Below are 25,038 nucleotides of genomic sequence, written 5' to 3'. Positions count from 1 at the left end.
GTAGCACCAACCACACTTTTAACTTTTCTTTTTTATAACAGAACAAATGGAGGGTTAGGTATCGTTTTTAAAAGAAGGGCCTGTTTCTTTGGTTGCCTCTTAAGTTTTCTTTGGTAATAACCTTGATACACTAGCCTCTTTGCAAGTGTACAGTAATGGCTTTATGGACAAATGTGATACCATCAAGGGGTAATTCAGTAAATGCTTACTTATCCAGATGAGCTGAGGGAAGTAGCACAGTAATGGGTCTTACAGTCATCATCTGCACAGCCCGTTTTATACTCAAGCTCTACTTTGTTTCAAAAGGAACTTCCAGATCTCCCCCATGTCTAAAGTGTCATTATCAATATCATAATCACTATGCTACAGATGTAGAGTGTGTAATAGAATGGGCTGAATCTGTTTTGGGCATTTCCAAAGTTGGTCTTTTCGTTTGTCTCTTTCTAGTAAAATAGTATGTGTAATACAAAAAACACTGTTTAGTTATTTGAGTTTTCCAGTTCGTATTCTATAAAAATAGGAATCAGGTATAAATCGCTATATTTTAAAATGGTGATTGTAATAATGGATAGACCCTTAACTTGTAAAGGTACTTTTATTTTATTTTATTTTTTGTTATTGTTATTTTGGTTCAACCCAGCTGCTGTTAAAATGGTCTTTCAGTCTTGATATAACAATACAGTGCTTTTGTTAAAATAAAATCTAATGTATTTTTGGCATTTTTTTTCTTCACAGGCTTTGTTCGAGTATATCTTTCATCATGAAAATGATGTTAAGACCGTAAGTTTTGAATTCATGCGATTTTCTCTTGTAATTTTTTCTGACATTGGGGATTTTGATTATGAAAGGTTCTATTTTTTACCTTATAAACAGGTGGAATTATTAAAAATTGGAGCATTACTGATACTTTCAAATCCACTGTCAGTTACAACAGGAAAATTTATTATAAATATAGAATTGGTAAGAACTGTGCCTGGTCCAAGAGAGTATGTAGATATCCACTGAAGAGCAAGATACAGATAACTGAGAATATTGCATAGTGTGTTTATGCTACAGTATCTTTTTCATGCTAATAGTTAGCACTGTTGATTTCATTTTTTTCCTGTAGTCCATATAGGGTATTATTATAGGTCATGTGAGTGTTTCTTATTTCTTTGTAATGCACCCCTTTCCCCTACAACATTATATGATAGAAAAATTCAAACACACACAAGTAGAGAAAATAATATAATGAGCGAGTATCACCCATCGCCAAGCTTCAGTAATATTCAATTACCTTGGTAGCTTCTTAGCAGAATTTTGTTATATACTTATGACTTTATTTATTTCACTCTTACATGCTAATATGCAAATGACCACTTACCTCACAAATTTTGTCAAATTAAACATAGTTAATTCTGCAGTGTCTAATGATAGTGTTTTCCCTCATTTTATTTTTAGTTTAGGGAAAAAGCTTTATAACCATATGTTAAATATTCAGGAAAATAAAAATGTTTTCCTCAGTTGTGTTTTCTGTGTGTCAACCACTCTGCTATGTACTAGGAAAACTAATAAAAATATTTGTTTTCTTGACTCTATAAGCTGTGCAATCTAGCTGAGAAAAGAAAATTGGCATAATGAAACAATTAAAGAGGTAATTGCCAAGCTGTGAAATTGTCACCAGGTAGCAAAGGGAAAAAAAAAAAAAAATCAGAGGGGTGTTATCAATAAGAGCCAAAAAAATCAGTCAGATTTTTTGGGAGAAGGAAGGAAAATAAATATGAAGAAAGAGTAAAAACATGAACAGGGTATAGAGTGAGAAATAAATAGGCTATCTACTAAGAAATGAGAGCATTAGAGAGACATTTTAAAGGAAGAAGTGACAGAACATGATGATAAATTAGATGTGGAGGACAGAGGAAAGACACACATCAAGTCTGCCTCCTAAAAATGTTATGAGAAGAAGGATTGTTTTAGTAACAGAAATGGGATAATTAGGGAAGGAAGTCAATTTCTACGGAAGCTGCGTAATTCAGTTGAAGGCATTTTGAGTTTGAGATTGTGACAAGCTGTCCAAATGGAGATACCACTGGTACTAACTGTTGGCGGGAGCCTGCACACCACACGCACAGCGTCGTGTCTGTCGTGAGGTGCTAGTGCGTGTGGCCATGTAGGGAAGAAGAGAAACCAAGTCTGGAGCAGATGTCATGCACGTTTCCTGTGAGTAAGTCGGTACATGCCACTTTCACTTAATACAAAGCTGGGCAGAGGCTTCCAGTGAGACATGTAATGTCATGTAGTTAAACTGCCCTTATAAAGAAACATCCGAATAAGGGAGTCAGTCTCTACACAGCAGAAATTTGTGTCTTGGACTTTTTGAGGATTAATTCAGTGATGGAAGAGACATATATGCTTTCATCTAAAACTGTCTGGGACACGACAAGGTGCCAGCCACTGTTCTAAGCCCTAAGATCACAGAGTGAAACAGAGTGAAGCAGGCAGACAAAATCTCTGCTCTTGTGTTGATTATATCCTGGTTGCACAAGGAATAGAGAGAACTAGCAAATTTAGAAACACCTCACATGCCCTGGGATGATAAGTACGGTGAGAGCAGCAGAGCCCGGAAGTAGGGAGGGGACTGGACAGTGCTGCGGGGGGAAGATACTGTTTTGGGGGTGGAGGGTGGTAGGTGGTCAGTGATATCTACTCTGCAAAGACACTTAAACAGAGATGTAATCGAGGGGCACAGACCCTATAGTCCTGCTGTAAGTCAGAGAGAACTTTAACTGCAAAGGCCTTGAGTGGAAGCACGCTTGGATTGTTCAAGAAATAGTTGCAGACGATGGGTTCAGAATGTAGACCGATTGTACACTGTTTGTAGATCATGGTGATGGTGTCTTTATCGATAGATTCATCTTGAGGCTGTCATTCTATATCTTGGCATTGATATGATGGTGTTGAGGAATAGCAACCACATTGAAATAAAATAGGGTTTATTCTCTGCACTAACTGAACTTATATTCTATATTCTAAAGATTCTAAGGACTCTGTAGAGTCTAACAGACTTTGACCTTTACTTATTATCTGAGTATTTTAGAATGTTTTCACGATTCTTCATATTCATTGATTGAAAAAAAAATCTGAACATCTTAAAATTTGAAAACCTTAAACCAATAGAGCAGTGACTTTCAAATTTTTTCTTGAAGCAGCACAACCTTTCTATTCAAATGAAATCTCCTCCAGATCCTGCTGTGTAAAACAGACATAAGCAGGGCTGCTTGAATTCAAGCAGAAGTAGCCGACCACGAACACACCCACCCAGCCGCCTCCTCACTCCACCGGGTGAGCTCCAGTCCCTCAAAGCCTAGGGCTCTTAAGTATTTCCTAAATCCTACTGTTTCTGCACCACCTGGTGATTTTAACATAATGGATTTCTGGAACCGTGCTAGACCCTCTGAATCAGAATCCCCATGGGTATGTCTGGCAAATTCGTTGTTAATAAAAGCTCCACAGGCGATGCGAATTTTCAGCCAGGGTTGGGAACTACTGCTGAAGAATATGGTTTGAAAGGCATTGATTAATAGAAAGCTGGAATGCTAGACCTCCCAATGTAGGAAAATAGACCTGGGAGCATGAACAGAACTTGAAGGCCAGAGCTCCGTATAACAGACAAATAGGAGGGAGTGTGTCTTCTGACTCAAGGGAGAAAGTCCACAAATTAAGAGAAAAGGCACAGCAAAAATTATTGTCAGATCTCAATAGTAAGGGAGTATTACAAAATTCTGTTTGAGAGCTAAAGTTTCCACCTACAAATTTTTTATTTTTATTCTTAGGAACAGTGAAAGACTCTTTAATACTCCAAAAACAGGCAACATTGAGTGCAATTTTTTTTCACTCTTTTTGAAACAGAGCCTTATACTTCAGTAAACAACACTGCTGAGAAAATTTGTTTAAAGACTTCCTTGTAGACATTTGATAACTGAAGAATTTTTTTAAAAATTAAACCAGGGGCACCTGGGTGGCTCAGTGGGTTAAAGCCTCTGCTTTCGGCTCAGGCCATGGTCCCAGGGTCCTGGGATTGAGCCCCACATTGAACCCCGCATCAAGCCCTGCATCGGGCTGTCTGCTCCGCGAGGAACCTGCTTCCTCCTCTCTCTCTCTGCCTGCCTCTCTGCCTACTTGTGATCTCTGTCAAATAAATAAATATAATCTTAAAAAAAAATTAAACCAGTAAGCAATAGAATAGTTCACAGATTTGGTTGGATTTATGAAGCAATCACAAAGGATAAAGACTTAACTGATTCATTTATATCTCTGCACAGTGAGCAGAAACAAAACAAAATGAAACATAGAAGGACAACAGAGGGGTGAAATATGTATATGAGCATGATTATAAAATGTTAGTGTTTATAAATAGGAAAAAGCTCATCTGACTTTGTTAGGAAATGTTTTATGGAAATGGAAATGATCCAGTAACAGAAAATTTACATTAGAGAAAATACCAGTAAACAAGCACATTAGAGATGTACTTTCTAACACAAAAATGTAAGTTAAAGGAATTTTGGACTTACAATTTTATGTTTATGAAAGTTGGGAAAAATGCTGGGAGAGAGAAGAGTAATTTTTATACTGATACTTTATAGATAATATTTTAAATGGTATATTTTGGAAAAGAATATGATAATATGAAACAGATAGCTGTAAACATACTTAATTTGTTTCTGTAATTTCCCTTCTCAAGAAATTTCACAAAGAAGTGCTGTAGTTAGAAAGATGTTCATTGTCACATTGGTCGTAGTAGCAAAGACAACTACGATAAACTCTATGTTCAATGATAGAAGATGAGCTTAGTAAATTATAACAGACTCCATGCTGGGTCTTTATGCAGCCCTTAAAAGTTATAATCATAAAAATTGGGCAGAAACAGGAAAGTGTTTATAATGTTAAGCCAACAACTATGTACTTTAACACATACATTAAAAAGAATTATCACTCTAAACATATATATTTATAACATATACTAGAAGGTATTACCAAAAATTGGAAATAAAAGCATTACAGGGTTGATATTGTATTAATTCTACAAATATTTATTAATGCCTTCATGGTGCCAATAGCTTACATTACAATAGTAAATAAAAATCTATACCTCATGGCACTAATGGAAATTATCTAATTTGACTAGAATTTTATCCAGTTTTTTTCCAAAATTTTTAATAATATTATAATGGCATTTCATTTGTAAGTTTAGCTACAAATTAGGGGCAGTAATAAATTAAAATGCTTGTAATTGCATGCTGCTTGTTATTTTCATCTGCTTACTCTCAATACACATATTTTACGGAACATGAAACTAAGCAATTTTTGTTTTTACTTAGTAAAAAGCACACATTGTTCATTCCTCTGTTTTTCTTTTATTCATTAATATATCAATTGGCTTATTGCTTGATTGGGTTATTCTTCAAATATGGAACTACTGAGTGCCTGCGTACTGGTGCTATGATGCATGTGAGCAGTATCGAGTAGGACAGACGCCCTGTATCTGTTTTTTTACTCTGTTATGGGCTCATCACATTAGAGTTCTGTTATGGATCAGCTCGTTCCATTAAGATGTCATTTTAGATTTTTACCACAAATGTTATTTTCTCAATGGGGGAAGGATTTAGGAAATGAGCAGAAAGCATGCATTTGTGCATTTTTATACCTTTTTTTCCCCAAACTATGTTTTACAACTATAGCTGGAAAGAGAAGAGAGAAATTGGGTTTTTAATACCCTTAAGAAATCAGAGGTACTGGGGCGCCTGGGTGGCTCAGTGGGTTAAGGCCTCTGCCTTCGGCTCAGGTCATGATCCCAGGGTCCTGGGATTGAGCCCCGCATCGTGCTCTCTGCTCGGTGGAGAGCCTGCTTCCTCCTCTCTCTCTGCCTACTTGTAATCTCTGTCTGTCAAATAAATAAATAAAATCTTAAAAAAAAAAAAAAAAAGAAATCAGAGGTACTTTTATATTAGTTACTTTGGGTGGCTCCAAATTTCTTTTTCAGTAAACTATTTCACACAGATACAGAGAATATTATAGACAAAGAGGATACTGTGAAGTTGTACTTAAATGTTAAAAAAGAATAAAATTGATTTTCCGTGGAAAACTCTCCTCCCGTCTTTCCATTCTTAATGCTTCTTCCATTTGTGTGGGCAATACTGACAAAACTAAGTGCCATGTGGGTTGATGATTCTGTATTTGTCTATAGACGAATCTGGAGGATAGTGTACGTAACTATAGGGAATGCTATGAAGTGATAGGCGATAAGTAAAGTTGATCGATGGAAAACTCTGTTTCTGCCTTTGAGTCCTTACTAACCCCCTTCCCTCCTCACTTGTGCCTTTTGGGGTGATAGTGGCACTACTGGCAAAATTAAAGTGGCATGTGGGCTGATTCTGGAATCTTTTATTTCCATATGCTCTTTAATTTCATCATCCTAAAGTTGTTGCAACTCAAACAATAGCTAAAGGATGGCTGGTTTTAAAAAAAAATATTAGTGGTTGGAGCACTGTTAACTCAGAAATACACTGGGACCCTCGGTTGGGCATATTCACAAATATCATGATCTGCCAAGGTCCCTCTCCTGATGGACTTTTATAAACATGTCCTTTTAAGGACATTCTAGACCTTCATTAATATCTAAATATCAGATTGATTAAATTATTCAAAGATTCTTAAATATTATGTAGTCATTTGTTTTTAAAAATTGGGAAAGATAAATATAGATCTGTCATTGCTTTAACATTTTAAAATGTTAATAGCTTTTCATTATGAATCTTATTACTATGACAGTTTGTTTGGCTCTTAAGTTATTTTCAATAAAAGTCAGAAATAAGGAACAGAATTAATTCAATCAATACATCATTCCCGAGTGCCTTTTAATGATAGGGTGAGTGCTATGAAGTGTGTAAGCCTGACGATTCACAGACCTATACCCCTGGGGCAAATAATACATTATATGTTAATTTAAAAAAATTTAAAAAATAGCATAGAAACATATCAGAACAACAGAGATGTGTATGAGGAAGTACCTTTCCTTAGGGAGCTTAAGGCCCATTTGAAATGTTCACAAATAGTTTTGTCTAGTGAACCCTTAGTGTTCATATGATGAATGATCACTAAAATGTATTTTTTTTACAATTTTTATTCTATATCAACAATTCATGTTAATCAGTTCAGTACAAACATGAGACATCTTACATAGGAAGACTTGTTTTAGAACCATCAGCTAACTCAGCAGCTTGTAGTAAGTGCTAAACCTAACCTTGGGAAATTGAAATATGTGACAATTTTAGAGTGACATATTTTTCTGAAAAACTAGAAGGTCTGTTATATTAAACATGAGAGTGAATATGATCTATCTGCTGGAAGAGTTCTTTATAAAGATTAAGTTAAAATTAATATGTTCAGATATTTACAATGGAGTCCTCAATTGAGCTGATCAAAAATACGGTTTTTGAGCATTTTCAGAGATAATGCTAATGAAAGTTACACTTCCCCCCCTGCATTTTTTGGCTTCCACTTTTATTTCTGGCTTGGGGAAAAAGGAAAATAAGCATATAAAAGTAGTATGTGGCTTGTTTTAAATTCCCATAGCTTTCCAATAGAGGTGTTGATTTTTTCAGGTTCATTAGAACCTCAATGTGGTGACATCATCCCTTTATAAAGAGCTTGCATATTTAGAAGTCTCCCCTGGAGCAAGAAAAGATAGGGAAACACAAAGAAAAGTTATTAATTCTGCGGTAGGAACTCATCTGGCTTGCATTTCAGGAAAGAGTTCATATTAAGACATGGACAGTAATATGGGATATATTCTGAGCTAATAGAACTGAAGTCTGAGAGTTACTTTAACTGTTGCCTAGCACGGTAATACTAACACTGGCTAAAGAATAAGAGCTTTCCAACCTTGAGAGAACGAATCATAAATATAATAAAACATGAGAATTCTCTTTTAACTAATAACCTGAGTTTTAATTCACCAGATCTTCATCTGAGCTTCAAATTTGTGTAAAGATGGACTTGCTTTCCTTTTTGTCCAAAAGGTTTCCGCTTCTTTTGTATAAAATCCTAAGTCCCTTTTAGTCATCTCATGTCTGATCTTGAATAAACACTAGAAGGAACAAACTAGAAGACATGAGAGAGAAAGGGATAAACACATGTAAAATAAGAAAGCAGCTCAGAAGATCTGTTTCAGTCTGCAGCATCGCTGGATGTGAGCTGGGGTCAGAATGATAGAACGGTGGTCATGGAAGATGACGGATATCCAAGTGCCCTTGATCCTTTGGCGCTTCATGATGCTGTTTTCCAGACCTCCTCCTCTCTGCTTACTTGCTCTTTCTCTATTTCTCTACATCTGTCTTCAAGTGGGGACTGCAGTTGGACCTAGCTGGCACACCAAAGGCTTGGCTGCCACTGAGTTTAGAGGCGCTTTGACCCATTGGATGGTAGATAAAGGGTGGGGAGAGCATGCAACTTAGGGGATTTTTTTAATAGCCATTTTGTGCTCTGTATATTAAAACTGTATTCTAATATATTGTACATCTGCTTTTCTTTGATCAGTTTTTACTATTCATCTGCTGCCAGCCCTCCAGTCTGGAACTGATTATTTAGGGAAAATTGGTGGAGCCATCTGGAAACATGAGCAACTTGAGTTTCTGTCTGATTTCTAATGCATGTTTTGATGGATGCTAATTATATGGTTTATTTCATTATTTATTGTTTCTGTTCATTGTTCAAAAAGAAAATCCTAATCCAAAATGAATTGTTTTCAAAGGCTTTGGACTTGGCTGCCCTTTCCACAGAGCACTCTCAGTACAAGGACTGGTGGTGGAAAGTGCAGATTGGAAAATGTTACTTCAGGTAAAATTTTGATTATTTGTGAAGGGCTTAGACAGGTGGCATATTTTAGAGTCTCAACTCTGATGTTATTTTTTTGTGGGTTGATTTCCTTGGGAAGAAATGAGAACTATGTCTTTGACTTAGGTGTGAAAACATTTAAACATGGTAGCACTAAGAACTCATACCTTTGGAATAATAAAATGGTAATGCTGGGCAGAGGAAACTCTGAGACCATCAGATCCAACACCCCTTTTCAGGTGAAGTAGCTGAGGCCAGAGAAAGCCTGTGATTTGCATCAGGAACTCCTTAGTGAAAGACTAGTTAGTAACGGACCTGTTAGAACTGTCTGGTGATTCCCATTCCTCTTCTCTTGCTCGCACATCTTTTTATGTCCCTTGATGCCTCACATCTGTAAAGTGCTTCACAGTTGAGAGCTTGCTTGTCCGCATGTAATATTATCTCACTTAAATCTCACAGCACCTGGAGATTATTGCTATTATCATTAGCTCTTTGTCCAGATGAGAAAAATTGAGCCTCAGAAAGATAAAGTGACTTGTCCAAATTCACACAGTCCGTAATTCTTGCAGAACAAGAATTTGAGCTCCGCTTTCTGACTCCAGTTCTTATTACTTGTATAATTCCAGTGTTTAGGATCTGAATATTCTTACATTAATTCACTTAATGTTTAAACACACTTTTTTGGGGGAGGGGGAGAGTGTGCACACAAGTGGGGGTGGGTCAGAGGGTGAGACTCTTCAAGCAGACTTCCCACTGAGCATGGAGCCCCACTCAGGGCTCGGTAGCGTGATGCTGAGATCATGACCTGAGCTGAAATCAAGAGTCAGACGCCTAACTGACTGAGCCACTCAGGTGCCCCTACACACATTTTTAAGCAAATTAATTGAAAGGTCAGAAAAATTGTAATTAATTTTATAATATTATACAGCAACTAGTAAATGAGAACTAAAACTTGTTGCCTGGTATTGGAACATTTGAAAAATAGAGACAAATGGGCAATTACTGTATTTTACAAATATAAATTTTTTTTTAATACATTGTTTGATATTCAAAACAAGGTAGACCAGTTACTATGAGCATCCTTTAGTACTTAGGAACTTTACTTACCAAACACTGTGAGGAAAAGGAACTATATAAATGGAATAAAAAGGATGCTTATTCTTTTTTGGTTGAAATTAAGACTACTTTCCACTTAGATAATTTACATAGAACTTAAGTGTTTTTTCTGCTGCTAGACTGAGGAAGTATTTTCTACTAAAAGGTAATTTTATAGCATTATACCATTAAACTTTTATGAATGTAATTTCTGAAAGCAAGGTTAAAATCTTGAGCTTCTAAATAAAACCTTCAGAAATCTTTAATAATTAAAGAAAAGCACAATTTGGGTTCCTTCTGCCATCTGTACAAGATGGCATTTAAATGCGTTTACCTTGCCGTATTAATCCCAGTTCTCTGCCCCTTAATAGCCTCTCATCTTTAGTATGTGCTCAGCACTCCTGATTCACCAAGATATTTAACAAGCCAGGCACAGGGGTTACAAATATTTATTAGATAGCACTTCCTTAAAAGGATTTACAGTCCAGTGGGGGAGAGAGGACAGTCAACAGTGATAAGCCCGGCCTCCACTGTCACAGAAGCAAGCACAGGAAGCATAGAGAAAGAGCTCCTAACTTGGGCTGGAGAGGTCAAGGATGGATTACCAGAGGATGGAGCCCTAGTTGACTTGTTTCTCTTTGTTCCTGACTGGTAAATTCTGCCGGATTGTCTACAATAGCTACCCTACCACCAGATTCGCACTCCAGTGCCTAAATTCTGACTTAGTTTGTTTGAATTGTTCCATTAGCTTCTTACCTTGGTTTTCTGCCCCCATTTTCTTGCTCCCCCAATCCTTCTTATATACCACCACCAGCATAACTTGTGGAAAAAGCAGCTCTTGTTGGATTCTTTGGCTAATCTCCATGACCTCTAGGATGGAGTGTGCATTTTAAGTGTAGCATGTCTGATCTGGTCCCAGTCCATGCTTGCTCCCTCACTCCCTTCTCCCGTTACTTATTGTGTCCTCCTCCCCAGTTAAACCAAACAACTCATTCCTCTTCCATGCTGTGCACTCTGCTGTGTGCCTGTGCTGGTATTTCGCTTCCATCTAAGGTGTCCCCCCGCCCCACCCCTCCCCACCCTGTCAAGCTCTCAAAATCTTGCCTGTCGCTTCCTCCCTGAAACTATCTTGGCTCACTCCTCCTCTGTGCTCTCACGTACCTTTTTTTTTTCCTCTTATTGGCCATAATACAATTCCGTTTATTTGTGAACATGTTTTGTTCCATTCTTATTTGTGCAGTTAGTTCATGGTTTTAATCTTCATTTTTGCATCATGAAATGTTTATAAGGTTGGTGCTTGACAATATTTACTGAATTAAGTTGGAGAAAAGGTTGGCAGTTGGTGGGTTTATCTTGGGACTTTGACTCTCCGATATTGACCTGTATTCATGAACTTGACTGATATTTTCCTTATTCCTAGACTTTATACACTGCCCACTTAATTTCCCCTGCAGAAAAACCCATGTGGTTATTCCTTTTTGTTAGTATTAGAAGAAGTTATCTCCTGAGGCTGCAGTATTCAAAAAATGTATATGACCCATCCTTCCTTTTTTTGGTTTCCAGAGTAGCTAAATGGCTTTGATTGCTTTTTTTTTTTTAATTTTAATTTGTTTACATTTCCATCACTATTGTTTAAAAAAAATCTTATTATTATTCATATTCTTGTTTTATATATGTATCTTACAGGATTATATTATAATTTTTTTTTTAAGATTTTATATATTTATTTGACAGAGAGAGGCACAGTGAGAGAGGGAACACCAGCAGGGTGAGTGGGAGAGGGAGAAGCAGGCTTCTTGCTGAGCAGGGAGCCTGATATGGGGCTCGATCCCAGGACCCTGGGATCATGACCCAAGCTGAAGGCAGATGCTTAACAACTGAGCCACCGAGGGGTCCCTATAATCCCTTTTAAATCATTTTTGGGAAGAGACAGCATATTAGATAGAAATGTACGTACTCTCCTGGGTAATTAAGTGTGGCTGAACTTTAGCCACATGCTTAAGATTTGAATGCTCAGTTGAAGGTTTCTATAGAACTAGGCTGTGTTTCAGAACTTGAGAGCTCTTTGGTAACATTTTGTGAATATTCCTGGTAAAAGTTGTGGGAACTTTGAAGAGGTAGGGCTTTTGCCATCTCAAAGCAGTTTTGGGGGGGTCCCTTTTAACCTCCTCAATCCCATATATTCCAACAGCTGTTTGGGTGTAGCCATACCAGTGCTCAACTTAGACAACCTGGGTAGAAAGTCAGAGCTCTTCTGTCAAGGCTCTGAATGAAAGCAGCTCAGTGGAACATCTCATGAAACAATCATTTCACAGAATGAAAGCATCATAAAGTGCCTAGGCAGCTCTTGGCTGGCTAGGGAGGATTCATTAGAAGAAAGCCCAACAGATCTAGAGCAGGCTCAAGTGTGCTTTAATGATTGAGCATTAATGCGAAAATAGTAATAAAATGTTCCCTGGGCAGAAAAATGGGGCCGATATCAGGACTAACTATTATCGTTAGACAAGGAACAAATCTCACATTTGTAGACTAGGACAATCTGTATCGGATACAAAGATAAAAAAGGAAAAGAAAATGTTTCTAGAATCATAAAATGGTATAACTGTATCATTCAAGAAGCAATTACTACTTACATCAAAACAGTTTAAAAAGGGCTTTAAAAATGGGCCTTTGTTTCAGAGTAGACCATGTTTTCAAAGAAATGCCATCTTTAAGTTCTACTAAAATGGAGACCCAGCGCATTTACTCAGGTCACTTGCCATAGGTCCAGCTGACTATGAGCTCTTTGGGTGGTAAACTGATGTGCTCTGGCTGCTGGCAGCTATCAGTCCTGCTGTGTCCAGGCTGCGGACAGACTTGTTACGCACCACTGGAGGGTTACATGGACAGGAATGTGGGAGATGGGCACCTTTGTGCTCAACTATCTACATATAATGCTGATAATAATTTGTGTGTATGACATTACCTTCTTCGGTACACGCTTACTCTTAGAAATGTGATTTGTCTCTATTCATATCCTGTGTGTGTGAATAAGTGCTGTAGCATTTATTTTTAAGTTGAATGTCTCATTTTTAAAATGGCTCTTCTTAGGTTAGGAATGTATCGTGAAGCAGAAAAACAGTTTAAATCAGCCCTGAAGCAGCAGGAAATGGTAGATACATTTCTCTACTTGGCAAAAGTAAGTAAGTATTCTTAACTGGAGTGAAATCTGTCTTCTCAAAATAAATGTTCAAATTCTGGCCAATGTATACGGAGAGTTGCCAATTTCTTCAGGAATTGTTGGCAAGTTAATGTGCTCAGACTTATTTTTCTTTATAGCAAGTGGAAAAGTGAGAACATATGGAGGGTAACTGTCTCAGGAGAAATTGATTGCCATGAAAAATAAGAAAACCCCTTTGAAAGATTGCCCATTAGAGCAGAAGAAACTGCCACAGGCTTATTCCCACCCCCTGTGGGTAACGGGCCCCAGAGAGGTCTTCTTTTCTACAGCATGCCTGTCTCCCACCGCAGCAGACTACAGAGAACCAGAATTGTTTTCATGGAGGTCCTGGGCTTCTTGGCTCTGCCATCATGACAAAGACAGTACCTCGCCTTGATTGAACACCTGTTCAGGAGGAGGTATTCTGTCCGGTCTGTCCCACCCGCACGTGAATTTAAGCTTCGTAGTCACCCCCACAATGTAGATTTTAACATTTCCTTTGTATTCTTATGACCTGGATACTTAAAAGAGGCGAAACAGGATTTTCAGGGTCACCTGGATGTTCAGAGCCAGCGCTCACAACGCCCCCTATGGCCCCCTCACAGTTACCCCCCAGAATTTTCGGTCCTGGGAAAAAGTGATTTCTGGGCCCTCACCAGGGCTATTTGAAACATTTGATGAAGTGGTGGTTAGGACATCATCTTGCTGTATCTTGATGAATTTTTTAATATTAAAAAGTTTTGTGAAAGGAGGTTGAAAAGAAGAGCTATCAAAGGAAGTGCCACTACTTCCTAAGTATGGTTTTAAGAATTTGCATACTAAAAAGAAACAGAATGAAGCTACACTCTGTAAACTTACGGTGTTAAATAATCTTGTTTACTATAGTTTTAAGAGATGTTTAAGACTAAGTCCACTTTCTGTACATTATATATTAAACTTAAAATTCTTTTTTTTTAAATTTTTTATTTTTTTATAAACATATATTTTTATCCCCAGGGGTACAGGTCTGGGGTACAGGTCTGTGAATCGCCAGGTTTACACACTTCACAGCACTCACCAAAGCACATACCCTCCCCAATGTCCATAACCCCACCCCCTTCTCCCAACCCCCCTCCCTCCAGCAACCCTCAGTTTGTTTTGTGAGTAAACCTAAAATTCTTAAAGAAGTTTCTAAGCATCACAGTGACTTTTAGACTTTTCAGATACCTTGACTCAGGTCTCGCTCTTCAACTCATCTTTTTAACTGATAATCACTTGCCAGGTGGTTAAAAAAAAATGTGCTTTTTAACTCTTGTTGAATACATGGTTTGACATATTTTTCCATGAATTGATTTGCTTAAATCTATTACTGCCTATGTGACTGTATAAAAGTAAAATTTACTACTTTTCTTTAATATATGAAAAATAATTGCTATGAAATAGAGATCAATCTCATTTAGGAGCAATATTATTTCTGAAAATACTAGATTGTTAATTTTTAAAAAAATAAATGTTATATTACTTGATATATTATTTATTCTATTTAAAAAAGCAGTTCAATAGTGTATAAAGTAAAAGTTGAAATATTTTCATCCATACCTCTCCCTTTAATCTCATACTTCAGCACTAAACACTACAAAACAGTTTTTCTGTGGTTCCATCTGGGCCACCTTCAAAGCACAGTCTATTTGGAAAGAAATAGAGGATCCGAGATCATGAAGAAAAAATGTCTTACTCTTATGTTTCCATGCCTAAAACTGTAATTCCCTATTTTAGAAATTCCTACAGAATATAGGATTTATTTGTGCTAATGTCCTAATTGCTAATTAAGTGGAAGCCATTAAGGGCTACCTTTCTCAGCTCCATGACACCATTCCTCACAAATCTGTTCCTCCTCTATTTCCGAGGGCCCTTGTCCAAAACCACCTTCTCCACAGGCTCTCCACTGCTGCTCTTTCTCAGACCTTCTTGCTGCTTGGTCCTCCCCTCTTTCTCCTGTGTCTCCAACTTCTATCTCATAATTGGTTCCTTTGTACCTGCTTATAGACATACTCCCATCTGTTCTATCCTAAAAAAATTTTCCCTCATTCCTCTCTTATTGAGTTCCTGCTTGGTCTCTGAGGAGTAGCAAGTCCGTCATGAGTGTTTATTGAAGGAATAAATGAATGGATGTTTCATATATGACGTGAAGATAAAACTATAACATCACTCTTGAAAAATAATCCGTGTTTCTGAAAAGATTTTACTTGTAATACCTAGGAGCAATAATTATTGAGCAATGAGCAATAATTATAAACTTGTCATAACAAACACTGTTATTTTAAAAACCAGTAGTTTTATTGAAATGTGTCTTGGTTTTAGGTTTATGTCTCATTGGACCAACCAGTGACGGCTTTAAATATTTTCAAACAAGGCCTAGATAAGTTTCCAGGAGAAGTAACCTTACTTTGTGGAATTGCCAGGATCTATGAGGTAAGGTTTATATTATTCAAAAAGCTGATGTGAAATTGAGGTTATATGATACTTAAGTAAGCTCATAGGCCCTTGGGATCCTAGGAAGGAGAACAGTTTGTAAAATTATGATTACGGACCTGTAAAATTATGATTAGAACTGTGTTTTACTAACAGAGTAAGAGATTTTAGTGTATGCATTTTGTCAAATTAAGTTTTTATTTTGATGTATCTCAAACATACAGAAGAGTAAGGCGTGTGGTATGAAATAGGGATTTCAGTGAGTTTCCCACGATAGATAGCTGTTTGTCCAGCATATCTATTTGATCTTTCTCCCAAGGTCTGTAATGTCAAATATCAACTTTTTTCCATATATGGTCAATATGTTTTGGGGGCTTTCTGTTCTTTTGATCTGTTTGTCTATACTTGTACTAGTATTATACTGCCTTAATTATTGAGGCCTCACATCCTACTTGGTATGGTTCTTCATCTTTACTAGGAATGTTTTATCTATTTTGGACTTATTCTTAGAAATTTTAGAATCATGTCACATTCCACGGAAAGCCCCATTGAGATACCTTCCCACTGCCTAATTACTATAGCTTTCCAGCAAGTAATTCTTGATTTCAAGTTGGACAAATTCTACCACCTACCCTCTGTTACAGCTGGTTATTCTTGGCCCTTTGCTCTTCCTTATTGATTTTAGGATTGACTTATCATGAACCATTAAAAATCAAAACAATGCCTACAAGCATAGTGATTGGAATTGCACTGAATATATGACTGATGGGGGTGAGTGGCTGCCCTTCTTCACACTCTCTATCATGGTAAAATTCTCCATTTATTTAGGTCTTCTGTTTTTCATTGAACATTTTGTAATTATCTCCATGAAGATGTTTTATTGGGGATTCCCCAAACCACTGTGAGTTTCAGTGATTTATTGGAAGGACTCAGGACTCAGCATTCAGTGGTACTCACGACCAAGATTTATACCAAAAGCCTCTAAAGCAAACTCAATAAAGGGAAAAGGAACATGAGTCAAAGTTCAGAGGAAATCAGGGATACAAGCTTCTAGAAGTTGTCCCTTAGTGGAATCACAGAGGACACACTTTATTCTTCCAACAAGTTGTGACAACATGTGTGAAGAACTGTCTGTAAGGAAAACTCATGAGAGGCTTGGTACTCAAGGGGACTCCTGGGCATTGGTCATATGGGCACCCTCTGCCTACCATGTACCAAAATACCAGACTCCCAGACATAAAGCAGGTGTTCCTACACCATATCAGGTTTATGCACCATACTCTTTGTACAGAAAGTTTACATGTATGAGCCCCTCTTGTCATTTGAGGGAAGTTTTATTTCAATATAGAGAACTCACCAAGTTCTCGGATGCCCAGGGACCAACCTTATAAACAGGCCTTTCTAAGCACAGCAGTTTCAGGCCTGTAACACTCTCTCCTGCAGAGATCCATCCCTAGGTATAACAATGGATGGAATCCTTTTTTTCTATTGTATGTTCTATTTGACTATTTCTGGTAACTAGGAATACATTAATTTTTTAAAATTCATTTGATACTAGAAAACAGGTCCAATACTGGTGTGCCTGGGTGGCTCAGTCGGTTAAGCATCTGCCTTCAGCTCAGGTCATGATCCTGGGATTCTGGGATTCGCCCCACATTGGGCTCCCTGCTCAGTAGGAAGTCTGCTTGTCCTTTTTCTTCTGCCCCTCTCCCCTGCTCATGTTCTCTCTCTCTCTGAAATAAATAAATTTTAAAAATCTTTAAAAAATAGACTTAATACCCTTTTTACATTTTAATGCCCTATCCAAAAATTCTCTTAGATTTTCTAAGTCAATAAAATAGTCATCATCTGCAAACATAGCTTTATCTCTTCATTTCAAATATTTTGCCACTTAATAATAAAAAAAAGTTATTGTTTAGGACTTCCCATACAATACTGACAAGCATCTCGGTACTCTCTTACATTCCTTGAAATTCTAGGTACAATGTTGTAAAATTATTTGTTAGGTTAAGAGTGGAAGATATTAATAGTTGCTATAACTGGATAATAGTATATGAATGACTTTTATTTTCTTTTTCATACTTTCTGTATTTTCCAGATTTTCTCTCATGAGCATGCATTACTTTTAAAATGAAAAGCAAATTTTATTTTTAAATTGTCTGGAAATACTGTTTCCCCTTTTGAAATATAATTCTGATAAACACAGAAGGAAAAGGCTGTGATCATTCAATAAAAATAAAATGCTGTATTTGTATCTCTGTATCTGTCCTTGTGTGACCCTAAATTGAGCACGAACAAAATTTTGACCAAAAGGCTTAAGAAATATAATTGTGTTCATACAGAGCAGTGACTGCCTCAATATGATCCGAGTTCTATGACCTTTAAGCTTCGCCTTCTGCCCCTTTCAGTCCTTCTGCCCTTCTTTTCAGGCAGGAAGTACTGGCAGAAAGAGCTAGAAATCTATAGAATCTCTGATGGTTGCTAGTTGGAAGAATTCCTGCCAACCCTCTGTTATAGTCACCATTGCTTGGGCTGGGACAGGGAGTAGACCCTTAACAAGCTCCTTTCCTCCTTCCTGTGCTCAGGATCTGACCAGGCTTTGAAGGTTAGAAGTCTACAGGGAAGGTTTGGGGAGAAAAGTAGAATTGTAGTTGACTCTCAAAGTGGAGAAGAAAGCATTCAAGTTGTGGGGATGATATATCATCCACAGAAAGCACGATCAAGGACTAACTGCAAATTTAAAGGAGTGAGATGCAGTATTTCCCACTGAACCTAACAGTTAATTTCCCTTGTGCCAAAGTTTACCATTTAAAGACAGATTTCCAGTGTATTCTTTTTCTGTGACAATGATTTTGGAGTTAATTAGTAAAGTTAGCATTGCAGCCTACCCTACATATGCCTTTGGGGTTTTTGTATGTACATCAGACTTTTCCCTTGTGGGATCCTCTTCCTTTATGTTCTTTTTTATTTATCACATTCATTTTGATCTTGTATCTTTTCAGTGTTCTCCTATTTTAAAACGAACATGTAGTACTGCCTTGTGTTCATTCGCTTATTGTTTAAAATGATTTATTCTTGCTCAATTTATTTGGTTGTGGTTTTAATTGTTGAGGAATTCTGTTTATCCATTCAAAAGGCCGATCTCTGGACTATTCTTTGTTGAAGATATTTGAAATTGGAAATGTTACCTTAGGAGACATTATTCTAGTATCCCTGAAGTTTTCTGTGTGTAAAAATAACTTTAGGAGTGGTTGAAAAGTGCAGCCTATCCTCTGCCTACTGAATCAGATGTATTGGAAGGCAGGACTCAGGCAATTATTTGTATGTTTGAGCTCACTAGGTGTTTCTGATGTATAACAGTTTGAGAACCACTGCAACATTCACCTCAAGTTATTTGCCATTTTATTTTAAATAACTTAAATCAAATTATAGTATTTTGTGAATTTGTTCCAAAATAACCACTATCAACATCACTTAAATGATACTATGGTTATTTATGTACTTGAGGTGGCATTTATATATTTGAAAATATTTTTTAAATCTACATTGACAAAATTTATTCTAGAGTTACTATAAATTAAACAATTCTAATGCAGGACTGGATTAAAGGAGCAAAATAGAGTATGTATGTTCATACATATGAAAATTTACACTGTTGTAAAGACTGTCTATTAAAACCAACTGGATTATTGGATGATTTAAAAAAAAAATAGAGCTGGATGAATAATGATTTCTTATACTAAAAGAATCTATTACTGCCAGATGACTCAAAGATTTAAAACCATGAAAGTTCCAGAAAAAAAGATGCAGATAAATTATTTGTATAAACTTGGAATGGGAAGACCTAAGTGTGATAGAAAGTTGAAAGCCATAACAGAAAAGATTGAATTTGAGAAGATAAAAGTTAAATTTTCTATAGAGTTAAATAAGTTTTTTATAAAGCTAAGTTTTCTATAAAAACAAATGGGGTGCCTCGGTGGCTCAGTCTGTTAAGCAGCTGCCTTCAGCTCGGGTCACAATCCCAGGTCTCTGGGATGAGCCCGGCACTATGCTCCCTGCTGGGCAGGAAGCCTGCTTCTCCCTCTCCCACTCCCCCTGCTTGAGCTTCCTCTCACTGTGTCTCTTTCTCTCAAATAAATAAATAAAATCTTTAAAAAATATAGAAATGAAACCAAAACAAATAAACAGTGTAAAAATATCCAACGGGAAAATATTTGCCATACCTGAGACAGACAAAAGACTACTTTTAATTTCCTCAATCTATACATTGCTTAAAAGTTGCTGAATTTCAGATGGTTTCCAGATTGGTGGGAGAATTACACATGCATATGCACACACACATGCACAAATGGGGATTCACACAAACTTACAGGTTCTCATTTAGCCAAAATTGTAAACACTTATAAAAAGGAGGTGTTTCCTTAGAGCAGTTGTGGGTCAAAATCGTGGGGGTGGCTTTTGCGTAGGCCCTTGTTTAACTCCTGGCCTGCATCTTGGCTGTTGATCCTCTTCCTGCAAGTAAAATCACCCTAGAGATGAGACAGCAGCCAATTCCAGCTACACTGTAGCTACACGAAAATGCCTTTCATACTGGGGCTCAGTAAGATCCATCTGGAAGAACTTAAACCATCTATACTTGTCTTCTGAAGGAAATGTTTATAAACACCAGGACTTCCTGGATTTTGAACTTAAGTCACATCAGCAGACTCGTTTAATCTAAAAGGAGAAAGCAGAGTCAGTGTCCAGAGATCTCTGAGCTACATGTCTGCCGCCAGCTCTCCTGTATCCAGGAGGACAGTTTCCCATTCAAGCCCCCATTACACAAGCCACTAGTAAAAGGACAAAAGATAAGAAAATGGGCAAATGACATGAATCGGCAGTTTACAGAAAAGGAAATATAAAGAGGTGGTGTATGAAATGCCTAACCTCAGTCATAATTGAAGAAATAAAAACTAAAATACTGAGATGCCTTTTTTGACTTAATCAGGTTGACAGAGATGGAGAAGTTCTATGACGTGTAGGGTTGTCAAAGTTGTGAGGAAAACCCCACGCATGTATAAACACTGGTGCTGGGAGTGTATGTTGGCACAACCCATTTTGAGGCTGTTTGCGATTACTGATGAGATTTCCTCACATGCATACTCTGGCCCAGCAATTTCGCTTGTAGAATTTTCCTTAAGGATGTTTTCATACAAGTTCAGAAAGTTATGTACAAGGACGATTTTATAATATTTTTACAGCCAAAAAAAAAAAAAAGGAAACAAATGCTTCATGAAAAAGGGGCTGGTTAAATAAACTGTGGTCTATATAGATGGAAAACTGCAGAAATAAAAAAGTAATGGGGTAGAACCCTTTGTGCTGATATGGAAAGAGTCAAGACACAGAGCAAAAACAACGAGCCGTGTATCGGAATGTATAGAATGAAAAAAAAAAGAAAGAAAAAAAAACTGTGCAGAATGATTATGTTATGGTTAAAACTTGCATACATCTACACTTATGTGAACAAAATTTCTTGAAAAACGCTCAAACTAGAGGCACCTGGGTGGCTCAGTCAGTTAAGCATCTGCTCAGGTCATGATCCCAAGGTCTGGGACCCAGCCCCACATTGGAGCTCCCTGGGGAGCCTGCTTCTCCCTCTGTCTGCTGCTCCCCTGCTTGTGCTTGCTCTCCATCAAATAAATAAAATCTTAAAAAATATATAATAGAAAAATACTCAAACTATTCACAGAACCTCTGACTGGATTTGGAGAGGGGACTATTTTCATTTTATAACCTTTTGCAGTGTTTAAATTTATTTAGCATAAGCACACATTTTACAACAACACATTTTAAAAACTACATGTGAGGTTGCCAAAAACATAAATTAGTTTCAGTCCAAAATTCCTCAAGATGACATAAATTATATGCCTATCAATCAAGTATACAAACATTCCAAAGTAATTTTATACAACTGAAAGCCTTGAAACAATTATCCATTCAGGCTGGAGTCTTTTTGCATTAGGCTGAATCGTGTCCCTCCCAAATTAATATGTTGGAGCGCTAACCCCCAGTGTGATGGTATTTGGAGATGAGGCCTTTTGAGACCCTTGTGGGGCCCTCATGGTGGGATTAATGCCCTTAATAGAAGAGACACCAGAGTGTGCTGGTGCTTGCTCTGCCATCTGAGGACACCGTGAGAAGTGGCCCTTTGTAAGCCAGTAAGAGAGTCCTCCCTAGATCCTCACCATGCTGGCATCTTGATCTTGGACTTACAGCCTCCAAAATTTTGGGGAAATAAAGCTCTGTTGTTTAAGTCACCTAGTCTATGGTATTTTGGTATACCAGCTGCAGCAGACTAATACACCAACTTTGACAACAGTAGCACTGAAGCCTTGCATGGTGGGATGTTGTTGCCTGGAAACCAGAAGAGTCATGTTCCTTGGAACCCAGGCTTCTCAAGGCCATTAGGCTCAGTTAGTCGCTGCCTAGGTGTGGAGATTATTCTTTGGAAGGACAATATATTAGTCTGCTCAGGCTGCTGTAACAAAATACCATAAACTGAGAGGCTTAAAGGACATATCTTTATTTCTCATAATTCTGGAGGCTGGGAAGTCTAAGGTCAAGGTGCTGGCCAGTTCATTTCCTAGTGAGGGCCCTTTCCATAGTCTGTAGATAGACACCTTCTCTGTGTACCCTCACATGGTAGAGAGAGAGAGATTTTCTCTCTGGTATCTCTCTCTCTCTCTCTCTCTCTTTTTTTTTTTTCTTTTTTTAAGATTTTTATTTTTTTGAGACAGACAGAGGGAAAGAGCAGGGAGAGGGGCAGAGGGAGAAGCAGCCTCCCTGCTCAGCAGGAACTCGATCCCAGGACCCTGGGATCCTAACCTCAGTGGAAGGCAGACACTTAACCAACTAAACCACCAAGGTGCCCTTGGTGTCTCTTCTTTAAGGGCACTAAACCCTTTCATGAGGGCTTCATCCTGATGACCTAGTTACCTCCCAAAGACCCCACTTCCAAGTACTATCATGTTGGAGATTAGGGCTTTAGTATGAATTTAGGAGGGACACAAACATTCAGTCTATAGGAAGGAGGGACTATAGGGGAGAGAATTAAGGTGCTCATCTATTTTTTCCTTTTAAGTTTTACAAGGGTTTTTTGTTTTTGTTTTTCACCAAAAAGTAAAAATACACTTTTGGTGAAATTCTTTTTATTCATGCTTTTCAGTAGATTCTTACATTCTTAAATTATTAAAGACTATTTGGAATAGTTGCATGTAAAAGCAGTACAAAATTCAGGAGAGAATGAACTCCCAATTAATGAATGTATCAATAGCCTTGTGTTTTGAAAAAAAAAATTACTTATTTTTCAGATACAAACAATGAATGAGAAAGCCTTTTCTCTTAAGGAACTAAATCCTGGCAGGGCTTTGAATAAGAATTTCAGATAGAAAGTATGTGAACAAGTATACATACAGAATGAATTTGGATCAACTCATGAATGTTTTATGGAACTAATATCAACCCCCTTCACTCCAAGCTGAGAAACAACTGCAAGATAGAAATAAGATTCAGAAAAATAGAAGATAAACCACTAACTTATCACTGATAAAAGCCGAATTGGAGCAAGTGGCTTTAGCTCTGTGACCAAAAGGACTTAATAGAATTCTGCCCCTGAGTTAGACAGCCTGATCCACCCAGATCAGAGACATGACCATATGACCTGCAGACCTTCTCTGCCCAGAGATCCTGCTGCACATGGCAGGGCAGAGCAGCTGGGCACGTCGCAGCAAGGTTGGCTTCCAAAGAGGTCCAGAAGGGGCTGAAACGAGCATCCTGAGATTGCCTTATGGGGATGAGTGAGGAAGAATGGGAAGAAAGGCCCCAAATATTTTAATACCAGCATTTCTCAAAGTGTGGTCCAGGGATTCCCTGGGGTCCCTGAGACCCTTTCAGAGGGTCCACAAGGTCAAAACGGTTTTCATATTACTAATAATGGATGAGATTGGGGATAATATTAATGACTATAATTTTTTGATATTGAACAAAATGCATTTATCTCTGTACTGTCCCCTCAGTTGTGGTATGAACCTAAACCTGCTCTAAAATAATAATAATAATAATAATAAAAAATAATAAAGTCCTGGAATTTAAAAAAAACATAGTGAAGTCCATGGAGGTTAAAAAAAAAGTTTTGTGTGATAAGAAAGTATTCTGTGGTTCTTCTTACAAACAGTGGAGTGTCTTAGATTTGATAAAATGTTACGAAAATCTAATGAGAAGTAGGAGTCCTCATATGATAAGACCAAGTGAGAGGTGCCCACAATACGTGTCGTATAAACTGAGAGGCAGAAGAGAGTTATGTGAAGTGAGGGCGTTAGGGATATCTCTGTGAGGACTGTGGAGCCTGCACTGGCCTTGAAGGTGGACTTGAGAGCTAGGACATTAATAACACTGAATGCATTGACTTAGGATTACTGGGGGGACTCCAGCTCTCCTGCTACTCCTTCCCCACTTCGGTGTATCCTGTGTGTAGCCATCAAATTATTCTTCAAAAACGTAAATACAGCCATGTTACTCCTCTGCTCCATCCTTCCCTTCCTCTCTCTCCTTGCCTTTTTTTTAAAGATCTTATTCATTTGAGAGAGAAAGAGCAAGAGAGCTAGCCCAAGCTGGGGGTGGGGGGCAAAGGGAGAGGGAGAAGCAGACTCCCCGCTGAGCAGGGAGCTGGACACATGTTCCATCGCAGGACCCAGATCATGACCTGAGCCGAAATCAGAGGCTTAACTGACTGAGCCACGCAGGTGCCTATCTCCTTTTCTTCCCATCAGTTATACTTGTCTGACATTATATCGCCCATCCATTCATTCATTTGTCTTCCTTGCTAGCTGTACCCTCCTTGAGGATATCTAGCTTTGTCTTTTTATTCATATTGTGTCCTCAGGGCCTAGAACACAGTCTGGCACAGGATAGGCTCTCAATATTTGTTGAATGAATGAACATAAATCAGCCAGAAGAAAAATAATTTCTTGGCACTGAAGTATTGCTCTTCTGTCTTGATGGAGAATAGGAAATGAACAATATTTCATCAGCAGCAGAATACTACAAAGAAGTTCTGAAACAGGACAATACTCATGTGGAAGCCATTGCCTGCATTGGAAGCAACCACTTTTATTCCGATCAACCAGAAATAGCTCTGCGATTTTACAGGTGTGCTTTACAGTCTCTTTGTAGAACTTTCCTGTGAAGTATCAGTACAGCAGCAATAAAGACAGAGTGGACATGCAGACAGATAATATATAGGCCATGTCTCTAGGAGACTAAACATTCAAGCACACAGAGGTTTTATGAGCATTCAGGTGACATGTAAGAATTTGAAAATGCATTGGTATTTGGCATCTTGTGGACACGTACCTGGATAAGTGAGTTTTTAACGCCGTGTCATC

General features: G+C 37.8%; 1 protein-coding gene across 2 annotated transcripts in view; it reads left to right on the top strand.

The window, feature by feature from the left end:
* Positions 1–25,038, top strand: part of TTC8 (tetratricopeptide repeat domain 8) — a 58,158-nt gene that overhangs the window by 24,457 nt on the left and 8,663 nt on the right. For both annotated transcript variants that reach the window (XM_059371316.1, XM_059371317.1), the window contains 5 exons: positions 736–780; positions 8,789–8,874; positions 13,057–13,144; positions 15,506–15,616; positions 24,663–24,802. In XM_059371316.1, coding sequence (XP_059227299.1) covers positions 736–780; positions 8,789–8,874; positions 13,057–13,144; positions 15,506–15,616; positions 24,663–24,802 — 470 coding nt within the window. The remainder of the gene's footprint in view (positions 1–735; positions 781–8,788; positions 8,875–13,056; positions 13,145–15,505; positions 15,617–24,662; positions 24,803–25,038) is intronic.

Source organism: Mustela nigripes, chromosome 13, assembly GCF_022355385.1.
Source record: "Mustela nigripes isolate SB6536 chromosome 13, MUSNIG.SB6536, whole genome shotgun sequence".
Lineage (NCBI taxonomy): Eukaryota > Metazoa > Chordata > Mammalia > Carnivora > Mustelidae > Mustela > Mustela nigripes.
The sequence above is the reverse complement of the archived record's forward strand: the minus strand, read 5'-3'. Positions and strand labels throughout refer to the sequence as shown.